Source organism: Moschus berezovskii, chromosome 11 (assembly GCF_049115385.1).
Source record: "Moschus berezovskii isolate FMDL1 chromosome 11, NW_MosBer_1.0, whole genome shotgun sequence".
In the NCBI taxonomy this organism is placed as follows: Eukaryota; Metazoa; Chordata; class Mammalia; order Artiodactyla; family Moschidae; genus Moschus; species Moschus berezovskii.
In genome coordinates this window covers 92,718,396-92,737,170 of record NC_142470.1, presented here as the reverse complement: position 1 = coordinate 92,737,170, position 18,775 = coordinate 92,718,396, and the positions used below count along the sequence as shown (strand labels likewise).

Below are 18,775 nucleotides of genomic sequence, written 5' to 3'. Positions count from 1 at the left end.
GCTCTAAATTTAGTGCATTTAATGAATGTCCAAAAAATTTTAAAAGTCTCAGATTTTGAGTGAGTTGGAAGTGGATGTGGACATGGTGGGCATGAGGAAGCCAGGGAGGAGAAGCTGGCCTTGGTCCAGTTGTCACATGATCAGGGTCCAATCTAAGAAGTCAACTTGAAAATGAAGAGTTGAATGCAGAGGTTTTGTGAAGGATCCAGCATCAGGATTTGATTATGGGCTGTTGTGAAGAAAAAGATGGTGATGAGCTGGACTATTCTGAAATTCCTGGCTTCAGAAATCAGATAAATGTGCTGTCTGATTGATTAATTGACCCTTGCAGGGGAGAATTATGAGATAAAGATGAGTAGCTATATCTTTGTTTTAACCAGTTCCATCTTTGATTGATGTCAAGAATCAGGTATTCTTGAATATCAGTCAGGGAATCCAATGCTGTTTTAGAGATGAAGTGAGAGAGGATTAATGGAGAAAATTCAGTGGTTAGCGAATAGACCTAGTGATGATAGATAAATAATACAGATTTTTTGGACTTGTCTTAATATTATAAAGTGGAAAGAATAGGAGTAATGTGATTAGAAATATCTAAAATGTTTTTTTACCTTGATGGAGAGTATCAAGATAAAGGGGGAAATACCTTTCTATTGTCATGTTTCATCTTTCAGAGTCCTAAAAAATAATGTATTCTTAAGATTATATAGAGTGTTGATTTCTTTGTGAATCAGGTTGTGTACTGGAATCACTAAATTCACCTTAAAGTATTAAGAGAACAGAAATTAATAGAACATATAGGGTGATCAGGGCTTCCCCAGTAGCTCAGCTGGTAAAGAATCCACCTGCAATGCAGGAGACCCTGTTCAATTCCTGGGTTGGGAAGATCCCCAGGGGAAGGGATAGGCTACCCATTCTACTATTCTTGGGCTTCCCTGGTGGCTCAGACAGTAAAGAATCTGCCTGCACTGTGGGAGACCTGGGTTTGATCCCTGGGTTGGGAAGATCCCATGGAGAAGGGCATGGCAACCCACTCCAGTATTCTTGCCTGGAGAATCCCCATGGACAGAGGTGCCTGGCAGGCTACAGTTAGTGGGGTTGCAAAGAGTCGGATACGACAGAGCAACTAAGCACAGGATGGCCAAGAGGAATTGGTTTCTTGAATGTAAATCAAGTTTGAAATATACTACAATAAATAAAAGATAACTAATAACCTACTGTATTGCACAGGGAGCTTTATTCAGTGTTCTATAATGAACCTATATAGGAATGGAGTCTGGAAGAGTGGATGTATGTATATGTATGGCTGATTCCCTTTTCTGTACAGCAGAAACTAACACAATATTGAAAATCAATTATACTCCAATAAAAAATAAATCAAGTTTGAAATAGTTGAAAAGTCGTAATTTTGGCAAAGATAGGTATCTGTGTTGCCTACAGCAAGCACTGGTACTCCATAAATATTTGAAAATATTTCTGATATTTTGCTCAATGTATAGATCAAATTAGAATTACATTTTTAGTGGTTATAGTTGTTTCAACATTTCCAGCAAGTTTTCATCTCTTATGTGTGCTTAGTTACTAAGTCGTGCCTGACTCTGTGACCCCATGGACTGTAGCCTGCTAGGCTCCTCTGTTCATGGGGATTCTCCAGGCGAGAATACTGGAGAAGCCAAATTTAATAAAACACCCCTCAAATCTATTTTTGTACCATAAGGTCATTGAATGGGTACACTTTTTCCATTGTTCAAGGCTGTCCTTTAGTCTAAATGGCTTTTCTTAATAGTGACCCAAGTTGGAGACTTATTTGGCATCTAGAGTTTTTGGTTGTTTCAAACATGTTTTATGTATTGCCCAATTACTGGAAATAAACATTTACTGTGACCTAATGATGCCAGATGGTATGAAAAGACCTTGTGTGAGATGGAGGGTTGGGAGTCCAGCTTCCATGTTGGGTGTGCCACTGCTGCTTTGTGAAATCATGTGTTTTTTGTTCATTGTGGGAACGTGCCCCTTAATTAGACAGTTGTACAAGATGAGACAAAAATTCAAGTGCCTCAAGACTTTCCTATTGCAAGTGCCAAAAGAGCAGCACATTGCACATATGAATGCTTGCGTTAATGAGAACAGAAATACTAGAAAACCTGAAGTAGATGTAAACAGAAGAGAGAGGATGTTTTTAGTACAGCACTCTAGCACAGATAATCAGATAATACTCAAACTCACTTTCATAGTTGGCAACCATAAAATCCCCATATTGTTGGGGAAGAAAGCTCCATAGGTACAAGACGTACAAACTATAAGGTATAAAATAAGTTATAAGGATATGTTGTATAACATGGTGAATGTAGCCAATATTTTACAATAATTATAAATGGATCATAAACTTGAAAAATCGTGAGTCACTATATGGTATACTTGTAACTTACATAATATTGTATAGCAACTGTATTTCAATTAAAAAAAATAAAGAAGGTTTAATTTTAAAAACCATAAGAAACACTCTAAATTCTCAAATATATATTCTATAGAAGAAAGTAAGCTTTTATGTGTATTAGGAAGAAAAGGACCACTTCTTGATGTGAAATCCTGGTATCACTGAAAAAAATCTTTTTCCTTTAATTACTGGTCATATAAATAATAAGCCCTTGGGCAAAAATTAAATAGTTTGTGATCCCCTTAAGAGGTTCTAGAAGTTGGAAAGGAAAATAGAAACAATGGGCCTTTGGAGAAAGAGATTCTTTAACTGAAGATTGGTCTTTTTGGCAGATAAATTCAATAACATCCTCATGCTCTAAACCACAACACTGGGACACACACACACTTCTGAAGAACCAAACAGATTCACTTGCTTTTGTTAAAAAGAAAAGAAAGCTTAAAAAAAAAAACAAAAAAAAAAAACATCATGGAGAAACTAGCATGAAAGTGTGAGCTCACTGAAGTGGGAAAGTATATTAACTTAATGGCTGAAAGTACTTTTTAAAAAAGTCTCAGGACTTTGAAGAAAAATATTTCCTGGTTTCTACTACATAGAAGCCAATGAAAAAATAGATCTGTCTGTTGACCCTACACAGCAGAAAAAACAGAGATGGGTAAGTAGAGATGTATTGGGTTGGCCAAAAAGCTTGTTTGGGTTTTTCCATAAGCCTCTTAGGTGGCATGAGTGGTAAAGAACCTGCCTGTCAATGCAGGAGATATAAAAGACACGGGTTCAATCCCTGGGTTAGGAAGATCCCCTGGAGGAAGGCATGGAAACCCACTCCAGTATTCTTGCCTGGAGAATTCCATGAACAGAGGAGCCCAGTGGGATACAGTGTATAGGGTCACAAAGAGTCAGATATGACTGAAGCACAGCACATATAAGATGTTACAGAAAAATGAACAAATTTTTGGCCAACCCAGTAAGACATAGCAATGGGCTTCAGACTTTGAAAATCTCTTATCATTGATGAGAAAGGAATTTAGTGCTCAATTAAGGGATCTGGGACATGAAATTCTGCTTAGAAACCTCTTCTTTGACTTCTTCAGACTCCTCTGCACTGATGGTGAGCATTACTGGGGTGAGGCCTGAAGCGAGGATGAAATACTAATTTTATCCTGATGGGAGGATGATGCCAGAATGGTTGTAACACTTTCACACTGGTTAATTCCATAATTGAGTCCATAACTTACATAAATGAGAACTTTCAAGAATTAACAACTGTTAATATAAAGCATTTTACTGTAGGCTCTCGGCCTCTCGTTTCTGTGTTATCCCTTATGTGGTGAGGTGGACTGAGTTAGCCTGGCTGGGTCAACAGTGGGGGCAGGTGTGTATGTGGTTCTCTTCCCCACTTCCCTAGGCAACGTGCTTTTGGCATCAGGGCTCTCCTGGGTGAACTTGACCTTCTTGCAGAGGTGCTTTTGGGCAATGATGAGGGAAGGTAGGGCCAGAGTTACCAAATATCTGCCTTCTCCAGGAGCAGAGAGCCCCGTGAGGGTGTGTTGATGGCATTTACTGCAGTTTGGCCTCCTTCAGGTGGAAGGCCACCAGACACGTCCTATGCCATCTGAGATTTGCTTCAATGTCCTACTCAAATAGCCCTTTGGCATAATCTAAGAAATACTTAACTGACTGGTAGGGAGTCTGGTTGTCCCCAGTGGCTCTGAAATGCTCATCTTTGCCAAACTTTACCTGTGTCAACAGCAGAGTGTCACCAAAGGTGTCATACACATGACACGTTGCTTGAGAGGTCCTGGACCTGTGCAGTATCACCTGTTCTTGCTCTAGCCACCTCTGCCAGATGGACTTCAGGCAGGGGCCCTCTTCTTGGAGTCAAAAAGATCAATAGAGCCAGGGATAAGATCCAAAGGGGAAACACACACTGCATGTAAAAGAGAACATGTCTCCATGTCACTGGGCTTCTGCCAGCGGCAGGAAGAACTGATGGTTTTACTTGGATTGAGAATGTAGGACTGAGACTTCAGGATAATCAAAATATAGATTCTTAGAACTGAAGTAGAGTAATTCAGAGAATGGGTGATGACCCAGACATTACCTTTCTTACTGCCTAACATCCCATCTTTACCCTGGCCAACGCCTTCTGGGCACCAAAAGGGCTGTCAGTTTTGAGTGTTCACGCACCCTGACCTGTTTAAAAGACAAGCAGATTTATGCTTCTTCAGTCCACTCAGGTGTTTTTCATTTTATTGGCAGTGAAAATACTTTTATCATGACATGGAATATCAAATTTCTATATTTTATGTCTCTAGGGCTCACTGAAATAATATACCTATTTTAATTAGACTCTTGTTTTTGCAGAGGAGCAGGCATTGAAAATAATCATGGGGTAGTTCTGAATAGATGCATGTTATTTCACTTCTGATATCGGCAAAGTGGCAAGGTTTTGTGGTCATTTGAGATGACAATTCTGAGCATGTTGGAAGTGGTTTTAAGAGATCATGGCTTGAACTGATGGCTGGTTTAGGCTCTTGTACATTACAGAAATGTTTGAAGAGTCACAGCTGGCATTTCTAGGGTCTGATGTTGTTTCCTGGCTTTGTCTGCATTGACCCCTTGGAATTGAGATATGCTAAAATGAAATGGAATCATCTGATTTACTAAAAGCACAAACATAAGCAACAACCCGATCCTTCAGAGCCCGATTCATAAATTTTAGTGAAAAAAAACAGCATTACCCTTTGTCGAAAGATAACAAAAGGATTCCCCAACTTTGCTCTGCACCTTCCCCCACAATAATGGTAACATTGTTTTCTTATCCTTCCAGTTTTTCTCCCTTTTTCTCTTTTCATATATAAAAGGATTTATATATGAAATTGGATGTTGTTTCAATGAGCTCATTCTTTGAGACTGTGCAATCTACTCTAGTAACACTGCTATTTGCAGTTAGGAAATTGATTTTGAAGGAAGTGTTTCAGAACCCGTTAATGAGCTGCACGTAAAAATATGTCTGTTTTTCTGTCCACCCATTTACTGTATTCTCAGTGAATTCAAAAGCGTCCAGTGCCCTCAGGTCAGCCCCTATGGTGAACAGGGATTCGCCACCATTGAGGATATTTCAAATAATGGAACATCAGCCCTGCATTTTGAAATCCAGACAGAGGAGTTCTAAGTATTTTGAACAAAGAGCAGTGCTTTCAAGATGGTACTTTGAAGAGGACTGCTTTAGAGTGTGCAAGCTTTGACGGAGTTAAGAAAATGGTCTAACAGTCTGTGGCTTTGGGGCAGGCATTTTAATGAGGCAGTGTATTTTTATAAAATATTTGATAGAGAGCATTCACATTTATGGCCTTAGTTGACCTTCAAAACAAGGAGAAGTAGGTATTCTTGTCTCCCATTTACTTAAATGAACCTTGAGGCTCAGAGAGGTGAGGGGACTACCTTATATTAGTATTTCCAAGACGATTGCTCTTTTTCCATTTTGGCAGATTCACTATGTCTCTGGCCCTTGGTTTCTTTATTTTTCAAATAACTGGTTTGGCTGAGAAGACTACCAAGGCTCCTTTGAGCCATGCAGCGCTCTGACTGTGCTGATTTTGATGTCTTTCTTCTTTTCCACAGCTTTAGATGCCACTTATACTTACTCACAGTATCAGTGGACAAAGCAAACCGTACCAACATTGAACACAGTCAGTACCTAGAATGATCTTTCAAATCTACCCCCACTTGAGAGACTCAAATGTTGGCTCCTCCAAAAAGCCTTTCAGTCCTCCTTCAATGCACATTGATCCCTCCTCCCTAACCTTTTACTGCATGTAAAATCCAATCAGACCATTGCAAAGTTAATTGTCCTAAAGTTGATTTTTGTGCCTTTCCTCTCTCCCCCGCAAACTTGTGCTTTTCATGACAGGGCCACTTATGAACTGAGCTCGTTACTAGGCACACATGAGTCATCAGCAAGTATATTAGTATTAGAGTAGGCAAGGTTTTACTGTAGTCATAAATCCTGCAGAAGCTTACACTTTGTACACACTCGATGTCTAACAGGTGAGCCGGGGACTCTGCGCTGCAGTCCCTCAGGGACTCAGGCCGACAGTGGTCTCCATGGCTCTACTGCTGTGCTGTGTGGAATGCACAGCCTCTCACTTCCTGCGGCAAGGAAGACCCATAGGTTGGAGTCTTAACCCCCAGGGTGCCTGTAATTGGAGGTGGTCTATAAGGAAGTAATTAAGAGTAAATGAGGTCATAAGGGTGAGGCCCTGATACAACAGGATTAGTGTTTTTGTAACCAGAGAGCTGCCAGGTGAGGACAGGACCGGATGGCAGCCTCCTGCAAGCCAGGGAGAGAGTCCTCACCAGAACTGGCCATGCTGGCACCTTGGTCTTGGGTTTTGACCCTCTGGAACTGGGAGGGAAAATGAACGTCTGTTGTTGAAGCCACCCAGTCTCTGGAATTTCGTGATGGCAGTCCTCACTGACTAATAAGGGTTAGGAACCGGAATATGTGGGGAGGCAAGTGGTTCCTTGGTGAGCAGCAAATGTTCCCGCCACAAGTGGCAGAGCAGTGGTCAAGACAGACATGGTTCCCTGCTCACAAGGAATTAAACCTATTAATGTGACTTGTGACATTCATTATGTTTTTCTATACTACTTGCAACCAAACCACAGGTAATTATTAGTTTTGAGTTCTGTGTACTTGGATGAGATGCAGAAAAGCTGAAAGCTTAACCAAACGAGGCACGTGTTATAGTTTACGTAGTGGTATAAAGCCCCAGACGGTTTTATGTTCCTTTCAGTATCTTTCTTTGTAAACAGAAAGGAAACTGACAGGCAATGAAGCTTTATAGAAAGAATTTCACTCAGTACAGTTCTGGAAATAAGCTTTGGGCAGAATAGGCCTTTATGTTCATCATTTGGGAGAGATCCGATTACTATAGTAATAACCATGCCATGCCTATCTGCCTGTCTTAATTTCCGTCCTCATCTTGGGTCTGTCTTTATAAAGGAAGTATCCTTGGTAGTGGAGTTAGGATAAATTTCATCTTTGTATCATCTGGTACTAGGATTTATGATGTTGTTTATGTTTTGCTGCAAGGGGAGGTTAAGGGAATTATGATGTTGGAATATAATCATGACAAAGCATAATTATTCTTTTTGCAATTTAAGAATAGCAAGACACATATCATAGCCTGCTAGACTTGACTATTGAAATCCTCAAATCATTGTAGAGGTGAAGAAAATAGGCAGCCCAAATTTGATCGTTTATTTAGAAAAGATGTCAAGTAGAATCATAAGTTTCATGCTTAAGAATTTTTTCCTCTTTTATGTTACTTTAAAACCATTTTTTGCCTTAGTGTAACTTTAAAAATACCATTTCATAAAACTAAAGTAGTTGTCTGGAATTCCTTGAAGCCCATGGTTTGGCTTCAGCAGGCTTTAAACAAATACACTGTCAGAAATCAATGTGGATACATTTACAACAGTTAATGCCCTAGTCACAGTAGATACTTTGTAAAATCAATACCCTGAAATATCAGAGGATTATGGTTGTATCAGATACCCCAAATGCCTAACATTGTTTTAATTACTCTAATAAAAGAAAGCTGGGTGAACTTTAAAAAAAAAAAAAAAACTTTCCTGTAAAGAATGTTCTACTCAAGCCAAAGCAAATTTTTTTACAAGTTCTTTTAGAAAATCTGGAAGTATTTAAGCGTTTTCCTCTTCTTCTTATGAGACAATGCCTGTTACCCTGCCAGTGCTCCATCTAACAATATTCCCCTTTATGACAAAAAGCCTTTAGAACAAGTTGATCAAATATGTTGCATTAGTGATAGGGTTCAGAGATTTGGATGCTTTTTCTTATTGGCACATAGACATAAACATATTTAATGTTCTGGTACATGGATGTGGAAGAGCTCTCATGAGGTTTTCTAGTTTGATTTGGAGCCATAGTTGGTCCACAGACTCAAAGAGGACTGTTTTGCTCAGAAGATGGGCAGAAGTCATTTTGCCAGAATGGAGATGTGTTTATATCATAGTGAAAAGATTAATAGAAACAAAGAAGAGCTGTGACAGGAGTTTGGATTAATCGTTACATTACTTGCAGGGAGGGCTCTTCCCATGAGGGTCCTCATTCTGGTTTTTGAGAAATCCTGGAGTTTTTTTTCTTAATAAGTGGGATTCATGTTCCTCAACCAGATTCGTAAAACTGAGGGTGTAGTTTCTTCTTGCCGGAATACCTTGAGGCTTCTTGCCAGAACATTGGAATAAGGTACTTCTGGGTGTGGTAGAGGTGAGTGTGGCAGTTTCACATATGGAATAATTCATGGGACACCTGTGCAGTGTGGGTTGATCAACCATAATGTGACTTTCGAATGAGTCATACCTCAAGGCATGGAAAGTCTGCATCTCCATGCCTATCTTGAATAATTTATTTCACTGATTGGTAATTACCTATTTATTATAATTCTTGTAGTTTAGAAAGGAGTCATTGAAAAGCCATAACTGTTTTTAGAAAGAACTGTTTTTGTTTTTTTTGGTAGTGCTGACTAGCAGGAAAAGGGGAGGACACGAAACAGGGTCCAAAAGAGGAAGCCCATTCTGGTTATCACTGATCGAGTTGGTCTAGGTCAGGATACGATGTCAGGATGTGGAAACACATGGCAGCAGAGAATCTAGTGTATTAGCCTGTCAGGCAGGGGACATTCAATGAACATGGACCTTCACAGGTTACCCTCACCCCTGTACTAGAGTCTTCATAAAATCATAGATTCTAGGCACATCAATGAATATTCACTGTTAGTCTATCCTTAAAATTTGATTGGTGAGGAAGCTGAAGTACAGAGAGAAATAAACTTGCTTCATGTCTTGTTTTGAGTTTATGGTAGGTAAGGACTAAAACTGAGGCTTTTCTGGGTCTTACTCCAGTATTGTTTCTACTATTCCATGCAGGCTCTTAGGTCATTTCTTCTGGGTATGGAGGGTTTACAAGAATCATTGCTCTCTGTTAAGTTGGCTTGGGCTGCCATCACAAATATTGGGTTGGCCAAAAAAGTTTGTTCAGGTTTCTGTAACATCTTATGGAAGAACCCAAATGAACTGCCAGCCAGCCCAATGCTATAGACTGGGTAGTAGAAATGACCAAAATTTATTTTCTCCCAGTTCTGGAGATTGGAAGTATAAGATCAAGATGTTGACAGATTTAATTCCTGGTAGGGCTCTCTTCAGGCTTCCCTGATAGCTCAGTTGATAAAGAATCTGCCTGCAATGCAGGAGACCCCGGTTCGATTCTTGGGTTGGGAAGATCTGCTGGAGAAGGGATAGGCTGCCCACTCCAGTATTCTTGGGCTTCCCTTGTGGCTCAGCTGGTAAAGAATCCACCTGCAATGCAGGAGACCTGGGTTCGATCCCTGGTTAGGAAGATTCCCTGGAGAAGGGAAAGGCTACCCACTCCAGTATTCTGGCCTGGAGAGTTCCATGGACTTCCTAACACAGGGATCGAACCCAGGTCTCCTGCATTGCAGGTAGATTCTTTACCAGCTGAGCCACAAGGGAAGCCCAAGAATACTGGAGTGGGTAGCCTATCCCTTCTCCAGCAGATCTTCCCAACCCAAGAGTTGAATCGGGGTGTCCTGCATTGCCAGGGGATTCTTTACCAACTAAACTATCAGGGAAGCCCTTTAAATTTTTAGATCTAACTTATTTTAATGCAGCTCTTCTCTGTAAGTTGTAACATTGTATTATATTGAGTAACTATTAGATTACTTGGTCATTTGTTAAATAAGCCCAGGTTTTTAAACAAGTGACCCAGAGGAAGGGGTCTAATATTGATTCTGAGTCAAGCATGTCTGGACACATGGCTGTCTCATGTAGAATCTTACTCCATGGATTGTTTAAGTTTTGAGAGCTTGGTGGAAATGGACATTTTTAGTTCCATTTTAAAGAAGAAATAGGCAGAGAGAGTTTAAGAGTTTTGCCCGTGGCCATGTAGGTGGTGATGGGTAAAGTGAAGATTTTGACACATTGATCCAACTTCAAAAGCTATACTCTTGTCCTTTATTGAGTTCTGGGTCATCTTTACACAACCTGGTTCCACATCCAGGAATAGGATTGTGTGGGTAGGTCAGTTTCACAATCATAATGCACTAATTCTGCCAAACATGGAGATGCCTGGGAGTTTGTATTGGGATGTCTGTTGTTGGGGACAGCATTTGTTGGGAAAGAGATCTTTTGCAGTGAACTTAAAAGCTCCCTTCTGCTAGTTCTTTGAGGAGAAGTATAGCCAACACTTCTCTAATAATTTAATATTTACCCAATTTTGTTATGGGCCTCTGATTACTGATCATATTGATCAGAAATTTCTTCCATTTTTCTCCATGAATGATGTACTCTATCCTAATAATTTGTACTTACTTTTGAGGGGAAGTATCAGATGTAGACTGGAGGAGGGCATGGCAACGCACTCCAGTATTCTTGCCTGGAGAATCCCATGGACAGATGAGCCTGGTGGGCCACAGTCCATGGGGTTGCAAGGAGTCTGACATGACTGAAGTGACTTAGCATGCACACACACACCAGATGTAGAACACTATACTTTTATAAAATACTTAATCTTTTCTTTCTCTTCCTCCTCCTCTTGATCAATATTTCTATTTGCCATGCTGCTTCACAGATGCCAGATATTTCACTGGAAGCAATCTAGAACTCTTGCTTTGACCCTTCCTTTTTCCTGCCTCCTGATTAATTTTGATATCCAGCTACAAGCTGAATCTGATTGGTAGAATGCCCCATGCCTTAGCTCCACTTCCTTCTCTGACTTGCCCCACTGGTTCGCTGTTCCTTTGCATTTGGCCTGCCATCCTCTGTCCTTCGCCTGTTCTCACCCTGGGGTCCCTTCCAGCTGGTGTTAGGTATTGGGCTTAGCTAAAGCTGCTCCATCCCTTTGGAATCTTTCTCCCCAGTCCAGCCGTTGAGTCACTGCCTTGTTTCAGTTCTTGCCTAAACACTGCTCTGCATACTCTTACAAGAAAGAGAGTTGCAGTGAACCATCCTCTCCTTTCATGTTTTACTTCGGTACAACTCTCTAGGAGCATTTTAAAAATCTATATTACTTTAATATTTTAGTTGCTCTGTGTTTCTTTGGTTCCAGTGTCTTAATCTCGTTGAGAAAAATGTTCTTTATTAAAACTCAGAGTCTTTTATACTTCAGTATATAATGGTTCCTGATTGCAAAATAAAGTGAGTTACATACACATGATAAGATAATTTGTAAGAGTATTTCAGTATTAACACTTTCAAATGTCTTCAGTTGTGGGTCCTTGACATGGTGGCCATCTTCATAAAGCAGCCCTTCTACTCCTAAAGTATCTGAACTCTTGTAAGAAATGTATCCCGAGAGCCTAACAAATTGGCCAGCACTGTCGCACTCGGTAGGTTGTACCCACACAAGATATAAGCTGAGGAGGATGGTGCAGATCCAGCCTGAGCTCTGCTCACCAAACACTGTCCTGGTGCAGAACACGCCCCAGAAGGTCGCTGTCTACTAGTCCCTGCACAGGGGCTGACGGGATAAGGTCAGCCATGCTTGGACATGCATTGTTGAATCTCACCACAGTCCTTTGAAGTTGGGATTGCCATCCCTTTGTCTGAGAACTAGTCTGGAGATGCTGGATGGTCTGTGGAACATCTTATCAGGGAGCCTTGGGGTTTAGGTCCGGGTGTAATGATTCCACACCAGTGTTCCTTTCTTTTCCCCGTGGCTGAATCTTTCCTGGGGAAGATCTATTGGCCTGGTGTAGCAAATGTTCTTGAAATGAGGATATTATAGGTACTAGTCATTTTAAGGTGTGAAAACTGAGTCTCTTGAAACCATACTCCAATATTTATCACGCTCTCTTCAAGTGATTGTTCCTCTATGAAGCAATTCCATTGGCGAGTTTTTAATAGACAAAAATTATCAGCCATTAAATTTAAATCCTAATGCTCATATATTTATAGGGAGATCTAAAACCAGCTGTCATCACAGCTTTATTTTGAGTGACAGGAAAGTGTTATGATATTTTGAAAGTGAGGATTTGCAGGTAAGTGCTGCAGATAAGTGTTCTCAATCAGGTCAAGATTTAGAAGAGTTCATGATTTTGCAAGCTGTTAATTCTTAACAATGTTTAACAAAGGCTTTTACACCATTGTTGCTTGTAGTAACTTTTTTGCTGTAAAAGTAGAACCATGAACATTCGTAGAGTGTTTGTGATGCTTTCTAAACAGTCTTACCTTCTGATGTATGGTGCTAGTCCAGATATACAGGTAGTAATGGTTGATGAGTTATTTTCACGCAGCCAGTCTTCTAAGAATCATGGTGATTAGGGCTGGGAGGAGTTCTATTTGTTTTCCTCTTTTTCTGTCTAGTTTGCGTAGGTCCTGTAGGAGTAAGCTCAGACTGGTTTGAGCATCCCTGGCGGTGTTGATTTGAGGGACGAGGTGAAGCACAGAAGCTGGGTAGGAGTGTATCTGCCCAGACACTGTCCTGTTAGAGACAGGAGAGCAACACAAGTACTTGGTGTTGGCTCTAGTATTTCCTTTGTCAGTAATGCAACCTATTCAGTGTATATTGAACATGGAACCCTAGATCTGACAGAAACCCTAAGAGACATCTGCTTCTTACTCTGGGCATTACCATGATCCCATGAAAGCTGATCCTTCAGCTTTCAACATCAGTGAAGATGTTGACCTCTTCCATTGTTGAGGATCATTCACTGTTGAAAAGGTTTCCTGCTTAATGAGTAGAATCCTCTTTTCTTGTGATCTGGAGCCTGTAGTCCTGCTAATACCTTCACCATGCAGATAATTTCAAGCAACAAGTTTGTTGAACATGTCTGAACTCTGCTGTCTGTCTTATTATCTCTACTTTCTTCAGCTGATAGTCACTGAACCTGGTAGTCTGAACCTTTATTGTTCTGTTTGGACCACTGTATGTGGGCCATGCATTTGCTGAATCCTGGCATGGACATGTGGGGTCCAAGAGTCCCCTAATGTGCAGCCCGGAGTTGTGTGAACTTCTTGAGCTTTATCGCATTGCTCGATGGACAGCATAGGTTTTCATTTCTGGCTTGAAATAACTAAATATTGGGTTATGCAGTTAGCACATTTCTCATGGATTTCTAATAAGATATGCCTTGAAATGAGAGACAGGCTTTCTCTGAAAATGTGGTGAGTGATTCACACAAGAGAAATTCCATTTGTGTTTTTAACTTGTAAAAAGTCACTTTCTGTTCTGTTCTGTTCTGTCGCTCAGTCGTGTCCGACTCTTTGCGACCCTGTGGACTGTAGCCTACCAGGCTTCTCCATCCATGGGATTCTCCAGGCAAGAATACTGGAGTGGGTTACCATTTCCTTCTCCAGGGGATCTTCCCGACCCAGGGATCGAACCCGGGTCTCCCGCATTGGAGGCAGACGTGTTAACCTCTGAGCCAATCTGGGAATAAAGATGTAGCTCAGTAGTGTCAGCCTATGTCCATGTGATTATGTCTTATTGAGAAGTAGACTCTTCCAGGCTGACAGAAGGGCATTCGAGATTCTAATGTCTTTTTCAATGTCATGGTCTCCTGTGTGGACTTTTGGTATGGAGGGGAGATCCTTCCTTTACCTTCTTTGGTTCTAGATGCTTCCACCATCCAGGTAATATCAGGTGCTGAGGAACCTCTTGTGTGAGAGAAAGCCCTTCATCTGGCTGCAAAGATCTCAGGTGGAGTTTCTTGCTGCACTTTGAATCTCTGCATAGTTAACTAACTAAAGGGGCACCCATGAAACCTCACGCTTTGTTGCAAACCTGACTTTATCCCTGGCAGTCTGTCCTCATACTGTGCAGACCCAGTTTTGAGAGGAACACACAGCGTTGTGGTACCACCTACCCTGCCATTTATTTAATCGGCTTGGATGGCTTGTGCTGCTCTTGGCTGTGGACCTGCGAAAACAAAGCCGTAGGATAAAGCAGCCTGAATCCTGTAATGAAAACCTTGTACCTTTTTTTTTGAGGCCCAGTCGGGAGAAATGATTTATTTTTGCCCTCCCAAATCAAACATTCTAGGAATCCAAGGTGAAAATTGGATTTTAACTGCTACCAGCATTTGGAGCATATAAAATCGTCAAGTGTTGAGAGTTTTGCTTGATGAAGAGAAGAACCTAGAGGGGCTGGGATGAGAATGGTCTACGTGTGATGTGCACTGGTGTCTGACATGATTCTGATCACACTGGAAGGAAACCACAAGCACGCTTTGGCAGCTGATTGCAACCGTGGAGACCTCTGTGTTCTTCACGTATCATTTTGTTTCCAGTCTTAACGCCTGGAGTGTTGTTCCATCTTCCTTCTTCCTTGCTTCGCATTTCAGGTTTAAGCCTTCTGTTACTAAGCTGAAGGAGTCTGGGAACTACCTGAACGCAGCCAGTATGTGCTGCTCCTCCCCGAGGTTCTCCATTTGCACATGTGCTCACTCTCTTACCCCCTTGTCCCCCTCCCCTCCTCCTGCTCATCATACACTATTTTTGGAGAGAATACAACATCCTGTTGAAATCTTGAAAACCCACAAAAACCTAAGGACTTCAAAGCTATGATGTAACTCCAGCTTCATTAGCTGAGCTCTGCCTTCTCTGGTTTTGTTTAACAAGTCGGATGTGTAGTCAGAGCCTTGTTGGGAATGCCGCTTGGGTGGACCTGGAGGGAAGGCAGTGCGGTCCTTGGAGGCCTGCCAGGTGACTGGTATCCACTATCTGCTGCCCTTCTACGAGTTACCACCTGTCCTGACTTTCTGCCCCTGAGTTCTGCTCACCAGCCTGGGCTAGTCTGCTAATTTCCATTGTTTTCCCCAGGACCATTGCTTGCTTGAATGGACTGAAACTAGTTTGTTCTTTAGTTTTTTCTGATTGTTTGCTCCCTCCTTCCCTTAACATTTATTGAGTGTTTATTTGCAACTTGTACATTACATTGGGATAGAAAGATGAATAAAATACATCTATGTTTGATTAAAATACATAGTGGAGGCAGCAGAACTGTGTAGAAAGTATCATGGAGTAAAGGGGATGGTTGGAGGAACTTGCTGAAATTGAGGAGACAGGAGGTGTCATGGTGAGGGTTCTCCAGGTCTGTTAAGGATAAGGAGTCTTTGAGTGTGCCTGAAGGATGGATGTAGAGTGGTGGGAGGGGACAGAGAGAGATTGTCCGAGGTGAGAACTACAAGGTCACACGTATCATGTCGGGGAGATTGCAGTCTTCATACAGGGGAGAGTTGCTGAAGATTTTCATTCAGAGTAATGTGATCAGATTTGTCTTTGGAAAGTGAAAGTCACTCAGTCATGTCTGACTCTTTGTGGCCCCATGGACGACCCCATGGACTATACAGTCCTTGGAATTCTTCAGGCCAGAATACTGGAGTGGGTAGCTTTTCCATTCTCCAGAGGAGCTTCCCAACCCAGGGATCGAACCCAGGCCTCCCGCCTTGCAGGTGAATTCTTTACCAGCTGAGCCACAAGGGAAGCCAAGGTGACTCTGAAAGCCATTAGGAGAATCTTACAGAGGCTGAGGCAGAGGAAGGCAGAGTGGCCCCTTAGATCTGGGCTTTGCCTGCACATTAGGAATGAGGAGCCAGGCGGCTCTTCCTGAACCATTGGCCTGGAAATTGGTACGCAAAGCAGAGTCTGTCATTCTAAAGTCTTGTCAATGCCACTGAGCAGGTCTAACTTCAGGATTCTGCCCCTTGGCCTCTTCTGACCTTGACTGACTGGAACAGGAGATGGATCCTTGCCTTTGTTGTCTCCGTGGTATGCAGGTGACCCGAAGTCGGGCTCCTCTGCCTGATGGCCTGATTTAAACCTGCCAGAACCTTCCCAGTGTGGCTGACTTCCCTGGGTCAGGCTGCATGGATGTCTGTAGTGTTTGCCTCACCCAGGGCTGGTCTGGCTCAGCCCGTGGTCACACCCTGTCCCTGCCCAGGCCTTGGTGTTACAGACGGACCCATGGCCTCTTGTAGGTGGGATCTGTGCTGTATTCTCAAGGTCTTCATGCACGCCTCACCCTTACAGCTCTGTTCCCTGAGTGTCCACAGCAGACATCTCAGTAGACAGTTAGAATTCAAATGTAAAAATTTCAAAGTATCTTTTAAGTTCCTTCTTACTAAGGGAAAAAAAATGCAAAAAAAAAAAGGGCTTTGGAAGGTTAAGTTTTATAAAGTGCTCTGAACAGTGACAGGTTGTATGAAGACTCTGAAAATGCCAAGGAGCTCTTGGAAATATGCTTGTTTCCTTGCATGTCCTACTGATTGTGTGCCGATGTTTCATTCTGAGGTTTTAGAGACCCCCACTCTCAACACCCTCCCCCCACCCCCAGGTTCTGTGTCAACAACAAGGGAACTGTTTTATAATGTGGCTGTGAAGCACACCAGTGCTCTGGAGCTGGGCATCCTGCATTCAATTAACCTTCCTATTTCACACCTCATCATTGCAGTGTGGCAAAGCGCTCCCTGGCCTTTCAAAGCAGGAGGACTGCTGTGGAACTGTGGGCACCTCCTGGGGCTTTCACAAATGCCAGAAATGCCCCAAGAAGCCATGTAAGTGACGTTTCATCATTCTTTTGCAGGTTAATGTAGCATGTCTGTTTTCTTATGATGACTGGTTTAATGGTGAGACATTAGACTTCAAAGAAATCGCATTGAATTTTAGAATGTAGTACAGTAATTTGCATTTCCAGAAACCTTGCAAGTCTGAGAAATCTTTCATATTGATTTCTGTTTTTTAATAAACATAGTTATTGGTTGCCTTTTGTTCAGCTGATTACTTTAAAGAAAAAAATCTTTTAAAAGGGGATGTGCTATAAGTAGTCTCTATTTTCTAAGATGAAAGAAAAATAAGATCTTTTAAAATGACAATGAAATGATAATTAAATGCTGCTATAAAAAATCAGCAGTTGTTAAGTTACATTCCTTAAATGTTTATTAATAACCACAACTTCTCTTGTAGTTTTTATTACGCTGTAGGTTTTCAAATTTCACTGAAAAGAAAAGCTAAAATAGAGAAATGAATGATTGCTGATTTGTGAAAGAGAAGCTTAGTCAGAAGGACACAGTGCTTCCTCCCTTTTCCTCTGCTGTTAAACTATCACATTTTTCAAGACATAAATCTCTACTGATATCTACATGCATTGATTAGTCTATAAAATTTGTTTTCCAGAACCTGTTGATGTGAATAAATCCAGATTTACATCTTTCTGTTACTGTCTCCCCAGTTTTTGAATATAGTGTTTGCTCTGGATAATTGATTCCTAGCACTTTTTAGAAAGACAGAGGTAGCTGGGTTTAAGTGGAGCTTTCCCTCTTCTTATTTGTCATGGTTTTGCCAAGAAAGCAAGTGATATTTTTCTATGTTGTCATCTTTTTTTTTAAATAGTTATTTTTTAATAGTTTATGCTGCAAGGAGTTTCTCATTTGCTTCCATTGGATAATTTTTATTTATCCTTTGTTAAACATCTGTTGATTTGAATGGTATTCTCAACTGCCTTTAAAACTTGTTCAGTCTCGAAACTGCCCCTAAGATTCTCCTTTGGTCTGTCTTATATACTACTCTTCCATCATCATAAATGATTGTTTCTTATCTCTCAAACTTGTTCTCTAAATCTTTTGATGTTTAAAGTTAATTTAATGTTACTTTTTTTCCTTGATAATTGCTCCTATCTTCCTTTATAGGAATAATTTTTGGAAATACCTACTGAAGTTTCTGATAATGAATTATTCATATAGAGGGGGAAAAATTGGAGAAGGAATTGGCAACCCACACCATTATTCTTGCCTGGAGAATCCCAGGGACGGAGGAGCCTGGTGGGCTGCCATCTATGGGGTCGCACAGAGTCGGACACGGCTGACGCGACTTAGCAGCATCAGCAGAGGAAAAAAAACCCACATAAATAAGGACATTCAGTACTGAGACATTGTCCCAGTAAATTTTCTCTGGGTTTCAATAATGATTAGCAATGCAGTTTCTAGCAGTGAGTTGAGTGTGAGGGTCCCACCTCACTAAAAGATCTATTTACATAAAATTATCCTGACAAGCTGACCAAAGGGACATCTAGGGGACCATTTTGTATGCTTTCGAAACCATGGAGTTTAGGGTTAGGTAGACTTGCGTTTGACTCCCAGATGTGTCATTTGCTGTGAAGTCTTACGGACCATGAAACAAATCTATATCTAAAATGTTGAAGAAGCATTGCCTTTCAAAAAATGTCTCCCCATCATTTTTGGGGTAAGTTTAGAATAGTGTGAAGGTTAGTATGTTTTCCACTGCTGAGTCTAAGGACTGAGG

The 18,775-nt window shown here is 41.3% G+C and overlaps 1 protein-coding gene across 16 annotated transcripts in view; it reads left to right on the top strand.

The window, feature by feature from the left end:
* The window catches only part of LTBP1 (latent transforming growth factor beta binding protein 1), a 461,939-nt gene that overhangs the window by 249,003 nt on the left and 194,161 nt on the right, over positions 1-18,775 (top strand). For all 16 annotated transcript variants that reach the window (XM_055400890.2, XM_055400894.2, XM_055400891.2 and 13 more), the window contains one exon: positions 16,929-17,031. In XM_055400890.2, coding sequence (XP_055256865.2) covers positions 16,929-17,031 — 103 coding nt within the window. The remainder of the gene's footprint in view (positions 1-16,928; positions 17,032-18,775) is intronic.